The sequence below is a fragment of the Nycticebus coucang genome, chromosome 3 (genome assembly GCF_027406575.1).
Source record: "Nycticebus coucang isolate mNycCou1 chromosome 3, mNycCou1.pri, whole genome shotgun sequence".
Classification (NCBI taxonomy): Eukaryota; Metazoa; Chordata; class Mammalia; order Primates; family Lorisidae; genus Nycticebus; species Nycticebus coucang.
Window position 1 is genome coordinate 92,202,021 of NC_069782.1, and position 10,500 is coordinate 92,212,520.

General features: G+C 56.7%; 1 protein-coding gene across 1 annotated transcript; it reads left to right on the forward strand.

Moving 5' to 3' along the window:
* Positions 1-707: 707 nt before the first annotated feature.
* On the forward strand, positions 708-4,709 carry ZNF503 (zinc finger protein 503). The gene is made up of 2 exons (XM_053582225.1): positions 708-1,454; positions 2,166-4,709. The coding sequence occupies exons 1-2, from the start codon at positions 1,155-1,157 to the stop codon at positions 3,795-3,797; spliced, it is 1,932 nt and encodes a 643-aa protein (XP_053438200.1). The 5' UTR covers positions 708-1,154; the 3' UTR covers positions 3,798-4,709.
* Positions 4,710-10,500: the final 5,791 nt, after the last annotated feature.

Here is a 10,500-nt window from a genome sequence, read left to right on the forward strand (position 1 = left end):
TGATTGCGGTCGAGGAACATTGACAATTGATGGAGGGGTGGAGATGCCCACAGAACAAGGGGGAGAGGAAAGAGAGGGTGGAAGGGGAGAGTAAGAATGGGAGGGAGGGAGAGCCTGAGTGTGAAACAGAGGAAACATGTGACCCCCGCTCCAGCCCCAATCTGAGCGTCTCCGGGAGTCACGTGGTAGGGAAGGGCGGAGAGCCCGGCGCGCACTGCCTAGCAGAGCAGCCGCCGCCTCCGCTGCCCATCTAGATTCTGGTTTCTCTGCCCCGGAATCTCTGGAAATCAAAGCGGGCGGGCGGACTTCCTCCAGCACCGGCTCCCCACCTTTCCTTACCCTGGTGGCCGCGCCGAGCGGGATCTCAATTACTGAGGAAGAAAGGACATTTGGTGTGCGGGTCTACTGCGCGCCCTTGGAGTTGACCGGTCCGCTGGTAATCTACGCTCCCGCCTGTACTCCTTCTGGACACCCCCAGCAGTCTGTTCGTCAAGCACGCCCCCCACCCTCCAAAAGAAGGTTTCAATTTATTTTCAAGCTGGGCAAAGAATGACGAGAAGGAAAAAAGAGGGAGGCGGCGGATGGCAAACGTAGAATAAATGTCCATCTAGTCCTGGAAGCGAAATCCAGGGAGGGGACACGCGGGGAGGGCTAGCGAAGGGGGAGCTGCCCATTAATACCAGCTCCGAGAGTCTTGGCGGTGGCAGCGGCGGCGCGGGACGCGTCATATCCCCTTGACCCTCCAATCACCTCGGGCTCCCATTTGATTGGAAGGCGGCAAAGGCTTTAATCTCCCCCTGGGTGCAGCTGCTTTTGAAGTGAGTTTCCTCGCCAGAGCGCCGGCTGGACACGCAGCCGCTCACTTCGCAGAGCGCAGCGCCGGCGCGGGGCCGCGAGAGAGCAGCGCAGGGGAGCAGCCCGAGGTGGACACCGCCAGCCGCTCGGCACTCCTGCAGTCTAGCCGGCTCTTCCAGCACGGCCTCGACTCTAGTGCAGGCCATCCAGGATTATTCGCTTCTGGCTCCAGCCACCGAGAAGGCTTGCTGGGCGCCCGTGACCGCCGCGCCAGCTCCTCCTCCGGCTGTTCCAGCTCCCCGGGCGAGCGCGCAGCCCCGGAGCCCTCCCCCCGCTGCTCCCATGCGCGCGGGTGGGTCATGAGCACAGCGCCCTCGCTTTCTGCCCTAAGAAGCAGTAAGCACAGCGGCGGCGGCGGTGGCGGTGCAGACCCTGCCTGGACCAGCGCGCTCTCTGGAAGTAGCTCCGGCCCCGGCCCAGGCTCGTCCCCGGCCGGCACCACCAAGCCTTTTGTGCACGCCGTGCCCCCGTCTGACCCCCTGCGCCAGGCCAACCGCCTGCCCATCAAGGTGCTGAAGATGCTGACGGCGCGGACTGGCCACATTTTGCACCCCGAATACCTACAGCCCCTGCCCTCCACCCCCGTCAGCCCAATCGAGGTAAGAACTCTCTCTCTCTCCCTGGATCGCGCTGGGACCACTACCCCAGCTGTCGCCCTACGAGGTTTCTTTCTCTTGGGATCTGGAGATGTGGGGGTCAGAGTGATTCAGTTCCAGTATAGGGGAAGAGGATGGGATAGTGCTTCAGCACCTCAAAACTAGGGCAGAAAGGGGGAGGAGGTGGACCTGAGTGTGAATGCTGCCAATAGTCGTTTCTCCTCTTGGTGTTAAAGCCCCTACTCTGGTCTAGCCCCCTCACTCGCCACACCGAGGCTGGTGGAGGCATGAAATGTATTTCCAAAGCCGCCGTCATCTGACTCCCCAGAAGCTAGTCTGCCTACACAGTCTCTGAGGCGCCAGCCTGCACAAGCCCTTACTCTGAAGAACTAAGGGGTGTGTGCGGGGAGGAGGAGTGCAGTTCTGCGTCTAGAACCCGAAAACCAAAACATTTTGTTTTTTAAAAAAATCCAGTTAGCTCTCAGAGAGGGCAGGAAAGACGCTGAAGAAGAACGAGGGTGGGGGCACCTGCCGCTTTCCCAAGGGCGATAATGGTTGTAGACGAGTGTGGATCCGGGGTGCCGCCTAGAATTGCGCCTCGGGGCTGGGAGGGTCTTCGTGGGCTGATGCGGAGGAGCATTTGAACCCCAGAAGCTAGGAGTCTAAAGGGTTTCCCTTTCTTTTTCTATGTGACCCCCCACCCCCACCCTACAGCTCGATGCCAAGAAGAGCCCGCTGGCGCTGTTGGCGCAAACATGCTCACAGATCGGGAAGCCCGACCCCTCGCCCTCCTCCAAACTCTCCTCGGTCGCCTCCAACGGGGGCGGCTCTGGAGGTGTAGGCGGCGGCGCAGCGGGCGACAAGGACGCCAAGTCGGGCCCCCTCAAGCTGAGCGACATCGGCGTGGAAGACAAGTCAAGTTTCAAGCCGTACTCCAAACCCGGCTCGGATAAGAAGGAGCCGGGAGGCGGCGGTGGAGGCGGCGGCGGTGGCGGGGGCGGTGGCGGGGGTGTTTCGGCAGAGAAGTCGGGATTCCGGGTACCGAGCGCCACCTGCCAGCCATTCACGCCCAGGACAGGCAGCCCGAGCTCCAGCGCCTCTGCCTGCTCGCCGGGAGGCATGCTGCCCTCGGCCGGGGGCGGCCCTGAGGGCAAGGACGACAAGAAAGACACCGACGCGGGCGGCGGCAACGGGAACAAGGGCGCCGGGGGCGCCTCGGCTGAAGGGGGGCCCGCGGGGCTGGCGCATGGCCGGATTAGTTGCGGCGGCGGGATTAATGTGGACGTGAATCAGCACCCGGATGGGGGCCCGGGGGGCAAGGCTCTAGGTTCGGACTGCGGCGGCTCATCGGGCTCGAGCTCTGGTTCCGGCCCCAGCGCTCCCACCTCCTCCTCCGTGCTGGGCTCTGGGCTGGTAGCACCGGTGTCGCCCTACAAGCCGGGCCAGACAGTGTTCCCTCTGCCGCCCGCGGGCATGACCTACCCAGGCAGCCTGGCTGGGGCCTACGCCGGCTACCCGCCGCAGTTCCTGCCCCACGGCGTGGCGCTCGACCCCACTAAGCCGGGGAGCCTGGTGGGGGCGCAGCTGGCGGCGGCCGCGGCCGGCTCTCTAGGCTGCAGTAAGCCGGCGGGATCGAGCCCCTTGGCCGGGGCGTCGCCGCCATCCGTGATGACAGCCAGTCTATGCCGGGACCCGTACTGCCTGAGCTACCACTGCGCCAGCCACCTGGCGGGGGCGGCGGCCGCCAGCGCGTCTTGCGCTCATGATCCGGCCGCAGCTGCCGCGGCGCTCAAGTCCGGATACCCTCTGGTGTACCCCACGCACCCACTGCACGGGGTGCACTCGTCGCTGACAGCGGCGGCCGCTGCGGGCGCCACACCGCCCTCTCTGGCAGGCCACCCCCTCTACCCCTACGGCTTTATGCTCCCCAACGACCCGCTGCCCCACATCTGCAACTGGGTGTCGGCCAACGGGCCGTGTGACAAGCGCTTCGCCACGTCCGAAGAGCTGCTGAGCCACTTGCGGACCCATACGGCTTTCCCCGGGACAGACAAACTGCTGTCGGGCTATCCCAGCTCGTCGTCTCTGGCCAGCGCCGCCGCCGCCGCCATGGCTTGCCACATGCACATCCCCACGTCGGCCGCTCCGGGCAGCCCTGGGACGCTGGCGCTGCGCAGCCCCCACCACGCGCTGGGACTCAGCAGCCGCTACCACCCCTACTCCAAGAGCCCGCTGCCCACGCCTGGCGCCCCCGTGCCGGTGCCGGCCGCCACCGGACCATACTACTCCCCCTACGCCCTCTACGGACAGAGACTGACCACCGCTTCGGCGCTGGGGTATCAGTGAGGGCGCCGGCAGGGCTAGCGAGGGAGAGAAAGGAGCTGAGGGAGGGGAGGGGCGAGATCAAGGCCGAGGCTGCGGACAGCCGCGCGTGGGGAAGACCCGGGCCACGAAAAGAAAAATACATATACCGTGTCTATCTACCCGATAACAGCGACTGAGACCCGGTGGGAAACTCCCCTTCCTCACCCCACCTCTCACCTCCCCACCCAAACTTTATAAAAGTTGAAAAAAATACCATTTGACTTTTTATAGAAAAAGAAGGAAAAAAAATAATTGAGAAAGTGTTCATCTGAGGACTACATCGGTGGACACTGGTATTTATTTATGTTAGCTCCAAGCGGACCCGTGGTTCAAAAGTGCATTATTTAGTTCGAGCTCCGTAGGTAAAAAGGAGGAGGGGAAAAAAATTAAAACTTGAGGGTAAAAATGTGGAAAACAAACCCTCCCAAGCCTTGTAGATTATAAATAAAAGCAAAACCGCCACAGAACTAGAGGTCTTCTCTTTAATGTTACTTTAAAATTGCTATGATTGTATTGTACGTTATTTAATGTCTGACTGAAACACAAATTTACATGCATGTTTGTTACAAAAAAGAAAAATAACAAAACAAGTCACAATTTGTCAGCTCTGATTTCAAACTGCAATTATTTTTAAGGTGTATACCATCGAGAGAGAATGGGTATTTTTTTGTATGTATTCTGGAAGAAAACAACAAAAAAAGGAAGAACAATTCTATTCCAAAACCTCATTTGCCTTATTTTGTTCTTTAAAAGGAACACTTAACTATTTTTAATTTTTAAGTCCACCCGCTGAGAAGGGGACAAGGTTTACGTCATGTACTAAAATAATAGACAATGTATCGCTTTAAAGATTAAAATTCCGTATATTTGATGTATTAAAAGCTTTTACTTCTTCTTATCTTTTTTTATTATTTTTTGGTTAAAGAGAGCATGGCAGAACCCTCAGTGGGTTCCCAGATCCTAACTGCTACTCCTCCTTCCCAGGACCGTGGCCGAAATTCCGATTGCTTTGTTGTGATTTTCTGGAAGAGGCCAAGGCTTCGGAAGGGCCGGCCAGCCGCGGGGTTGGCCTTGGGGAAAATGTTTTTAAAGAGGAAATTTCATGATTTGGGACGTTAGTACCCTTGGTTAGCGATCATTTCGTTTTTATTTACATTTTCTCTCAGCAGCCGGTTCGTTAAAAGTCAAAGGAGTGGGGGAAAGGGTTTTTTGTTTAATTTTCCTGTTGAGACTTTTGGGCGTTTGGGTTTCGTTTTGTGCGGAGAGCCGAGCAGGCCGGGCCTCGCCGGCTGGGCCTGGGCCGAGAAATGTGTGGCCGCCCCTGTCCCTCTCTTGGATCTCCGAGCATTCCCTGCCCCCGGCGGACAGCCAGGATAGGTAGGGGAACCCAGGGGCGCTTGGGGAACCTGTTTCCCGGGTCTGGGGAGAGTGCGCCGGAACCCTCTGGTTCCTCGGGGGAAAGTGAGTTCTCTTGCTGCTTCTGGCCTACGCGGGCCAGAAGAACCACCTTCACCCTCGCGCCCCAACACCCCACTCCCAGGCTCCTTCCTCCCTAAGGAGTCCCGACTCGCGGCAGGCGGGCGCAGCGGCTGCTTTTCCCCGGTTCTGACCGCTGTGCAGCCGGCGCTCTACTCTGTCTGCACCGCAGGAGAGCGCGCCGGGGCAAGGGACCTGGAAGCCCCTTCAAATTCGGCCTCTCTGGGGCAACCAGGTGAGGGGCGATGGTCACTGCGGGCTGCGAGCTCCGCACCGCAAGTCGGCGGGAGCCTGGGTTTGGGCGCTGATCCCACCGGCGCGCGCAGCTCCCTTCTCCCCAGCTTGGGCCGCAGGACTGAGCTGCCTGAAGCGCCGAAGAAACCACGCACGGAAAAGTCCTAGTCGCTTTAGGGGGCGAGGGAACCCAACAGCCTCTCACAGACACTGCAGAGCTGGGCTCGAGCTCTGAGCCCAGAGCGCACTTGCGGGGGATCCCGGGAGCGTGCAGTCGCCGCGCTGAGCGCGCACCCCAAACTTCCCTCTCGTGGAGTCGGGCCCTTCTGTGTTCTTCCGATCTCTGGCTCCCCTCTGCGCTCACCTCCCACTGTTACCTCTGGGGACTCACTACCGCTCAGGGTCCGCCCCTGGGCCTCTGGGTTTGACACCCGTACTGTCCCTGCTGCATAAGGGTTGGTGACTTCTTTTGAGATTTTTCACCCTCCTCCTAGCGCCAGCCTCAAGGCTGCCGGGCCTTTTCCCGGGTTGCACGCAAAGCAACCCAGCGACCTCTGGGACGCACTGGGAGTTCCCAGGCCGCGGCCCAGAGCGGACTCTGGCTGGGCCACCACCCGTACCGAGAGGGCAACTTCCGGTGCCTCCGACCCTGAGGCGAGTCGCTTCAAGACCCCAGAAACCCGCACTGGAGCCGAGGAGCATCCGGGGACGCTGCAGCCCCACTCCCGCTCTGGTTCTCCAGAAAGAAACTAGGACGACCCTGGCTCCTTGAGAATCCTGGCCGAAGGGACGGCCTGTCTCCCACGAGCTCTGGGACAGACACGCTCTCCCCCTTGCCAGGTGGGAGGGGAGAACGTTAGCGGAGATGGTGAGGCCGGAGACCCACACTGCAGTGCCCGCGGCCTGGAACCTGAAAGCCACGCTGCCCTCTTACCAGCACCAGCCACATGCTCCTAGCCACTGTGACCCACAAGCTTTGCCCTTCTTTGCCTCGCGTCTTCGAGCAGGGGTCCTCAGGTCACCACGCCTCGCCCCCTAGAACCGCCTCGGGGAGGGAAATTCCCCTGCCCTGGGATGCAGGCCTGGGACCCGTAGGAAGACGAACTGGGGATGTGCCTTCACGCGCCCTCTCGGAATTTTATTAACAAAACCCAAAACTAAGTCCTTCCTTTAAAAGTTTAATGAGACACCACCCCCCTCCCTTTCCTGGGGAAGCGACCCAGAGGCAGCAAAATTCTGGACCTGGGGCGCTGGACCTGGGGGAAAGGATTCCCCGACGTGTTGGACGGCGCTGAGTCACCCGCGGCGCGGGATTAGTGGAGGGTGGGTGTCATGTGTGCTGCATGCCCAGGTGAGGCGCGAGCCTCCTGGGAGGGACAAACACCCTCCCCGAGGTGCGCCCCCCAGCTGTCTCCCTCTTTCTGCCATACGGCTGGAGGATCCGGGAGCGCCGGCCGGCGGCAGGAATCCCAGAGAAGCGCCGTGTGTCCGCCAGGCGGCGCTGCGGAGCCCGCAGGAGAGGAAAGGAGACCCGGAACCCCCGCAGTGCGCAGGCCGCCGGCTGCCGGGTAGTTGTCCTCTGGAGCCCCGGCGCCTCCACTTCCGCACGGCTTTAGGGGTGGTGTCCGGGAGTCCCCTCTTGCCGCTCCTCGCGCCTACTCTCTTGATGCGAGCTGTCTCCCCTGCTCTTCTCCACTGGCTCCAGCTTCTGCCTTTGTTTTCTTCTCTCTCTCTTTTCCTTTCCCACAGGGGTCAGTCCAAGTGCCAGGCTGGGGAGCTGCGGGCACCAATCGCAAGGCCCCAAGTTGCCTGGTCAGCCCTATTGAGATGGAGCTCACGCGTTCACGCAGCCATTCAACCCTCGTTCACTGATTATTTCCTAGTACCTACCCTTGGTCAAGGGCTGCCCATACCTTTTCCTTACCTGGAACACAGTTAGAGAAACTGAGGCTAAGTCTTGGAAGCCAGTGGCAATCCAGCAGAGAAAACCCAGGCCTTACCCTCCACTCAACGCCCTCGCCACCCCGCCTCCAGCCCACCTGTCCCCCTCTGGGGATGATACTGAGTGACCCTCATGACCTTGTGCTGGGTGACTCTGAATAAACGCAGATCAGGAATGTGTGCCTCAGGGATAACTCGAGAAGAAGGATGAGCTGCTGACATCTGTCATAAGCCTGTGGACATCTAGGTGAGCACAACCAACACAAATACAGATGCCTGTCAACACAGGCACTCGTCCAGGGCGTGCCTGTTTGCACACATTCAACCCCACTTTCACAGAAACAGCCCACCTGCTCAGACTCAGGCACCCCTGGGTAAAGGGGGCACACACACTCCCACACAGAGGGTAGAAGGAAGGATGCAGAGCTTGGTCTTTAGTTAGAGAAAGCAGGTGCAAAAAGGCCCTGTAGGTAATGAACTCTGTGCTTTGGAAAATTGGAAAAGCTGCCCAGAAAGTGGGGCCTGAATCCTGCCAGGCCATCAGCTGGCCTCTGCCACAGGGCCTGGCTTAGGGTTCCTCAGCAAATGTGGTGCTCAGAGTGACTCCAAAGCCCGAGACAACTTGCTCACATCTGTTATAGACTATGTCTAGCTCATATTACCCTACAACATCCCATTAAACTTTACTACAACACTGTGAGGCAATTAGAGTCTTCACCCCATTTTTCAGATGAGAAAACAGGCTCAGCAGAACAATGCCTGGGAATTTCAGCTGGGGGAAGGGTGTGGTTAATGTAGTTTTTTTTGTTTGTTTGTTTGTTTTTGTTTTTTGCAGTTTCTGGCAGGGGCTGGGTTTGAACCCACCACCTCCAGCATATGGGGCCACAGCACCCTACTCCTTTGAGCCGCAGGCACCTCCCTTTTTTTTTTTTTTTTTTTAAGTTTCTGGAGTTACTGTTATTTTACTTTTCATTATGAAGATTTTCAAATGCATAAAGGTAGAAAGAATAATGCAATGGAACCCCATAAACCCATCACTCAGGATCAATGATTATCAACTCATGAGCAATATTATTTCCTCTCTACCCTTTCCAAATTCACCACCACCACCACCATCACCCCGTTATTTTAAAATGAATAAAGGCACTATATCGTTTCACCTCCTCAGGTGTCTGTCACTTTCAGCTAGGGTTTCAGTCTATGCCTGGGCTGGCTTCCAATCCAAGGTGCATCCCACCAAGTCTCCCTCATTCTGTCTCAGTGCACAGCAACGCTGGGATTTGCACCCATTTCTATCAGACCCAGAGGCCAACCATTTACAGACAACTTACATTGTTCATAAAGTCTGGATTCTGGGTTACTTAACACTACGCTGAGTTGGGGGAGGGTCCTCAAAAGTCTCAGGGACACTAGTTCTTTCTACCCAGTATGGGTATCCAGACCGCGAAAAGACTCTTGAAGACCTGGTTGGGACACAGGCAGTACAGGGATATTCCAAGAGTGACAACAGCATAAAACCACAGGGTACAGTGGAAAGAGCACAGATTTGGGTTCTGGCCAACCTAACTTTCAGCTCCACAAGTGACTCAGCTCTATGGCTCCACATTTCTTGACCTCACTGATATCAACCTAATGGTGGTTGTGAGGCGCAAATGAAACAATAAAGTTGCCTAGCCCATACTGGCTCTTAGAAAAGACAGGTTTCTTTCTTTCTTTGCTCCCCAGAGTCTCTCTTCATGATAACCAGCCCTCTTGCTCAAGAACTTCCTGTGGCTCTCTGTGGCCCACTGGCTCAAGTCCTCGCTCCACTACCTGGCCATCAGGGTGCCTGAAATCACAAGTCATCTTCTGATCTGGCCTCTCTTTGCCTACCTTGTGTCCTGCCAACCCTCATGGTTCAAACTCTCTGCCAGCTAGCTATCCCCTGCCTGATCCATCCCCCAATACCCTATTTGATGGTCCCCATCATACACCTCTTTCCTGGAATGCCTTCCTCTCTTCTCTTCCCTCAAAACTCTTTTAATACTCGTCTCTTCCAGGAAGCCCTCCCTATTTTTCCCTACCACACCCTGATCTTTTCCTCACCTTTCATCCTCTCAGCATTTAGTGCAAAGACAGAGGGTATAAAGGCCACTGGACCAGGGAGGGGGATACTTGGTTTTGAGCAGTACCCCTTTCTAGGTGTGTGACCATGGACGAGTCACATATGTCCTCTGTGAAGCTTATCTCCAAACTGATACAGAGTTGTGCATCCCATGGGTAAATAGCTCATTTCCAGCAATAATAATATTAATAAGTATCACATATGGCACCCTTACTATTCCATGTACTCATTCATCCATATTACTTACTCTCCCCATTTTACAGATGAAGAAACACGGGCTAGAGAGAAGTAAAGTGTCAACATCCTGGTCCCTGTGCCTGGGGGTATTTTCCACCCTATTCTCCCCAGTACTGTAAGTGTTACCTCCTTCTGGAAGTGCCCCCTGGGACTTGATTTAACACCCTTGGCTGCCCATCCCACCACCATATTCTCTTTATGTTGTCCATAAAGTCTGGATTCTGAGTTACTGGAGAGAAGGGACTGTGTCCAACACCTATTTCTAATCCTGGCACCTGGAATACTCTAGATGTTCAACAAATGTCAGGAGTAGGGAGGGAAAGGGAAGGAAAGAAAGGAGGGAGGGAGAAAGGAGAAAACAAAGAAATGGGGAAAAAGGAAGGGAGAACAGATACAAATAAATTGAGTCCTTTCTGGTGAGATTCTTCCAAATTAGGGAGGGTAGGAGGAAAAGCAGCAATGACTTTAGAGGAACTTTAAAAATCTTTGTTTACCGCTCAAAACTCAGGGCTAGGGGAGCTTCTATGCATCAGTTGTAAGTTGCATTTGCGGAAAATAACAAGGAGCCCTAAATAGTGGTTTATGGAAGGAAAATGTTCTCTCAATCTGGAGGTGAGCAGTCCGGGGTGAGGGTGGCCCTTGGTCATGAGGGACCCAGGGTCCTTCTGCCCTCAGCTCTGCCAGCCCAACCAG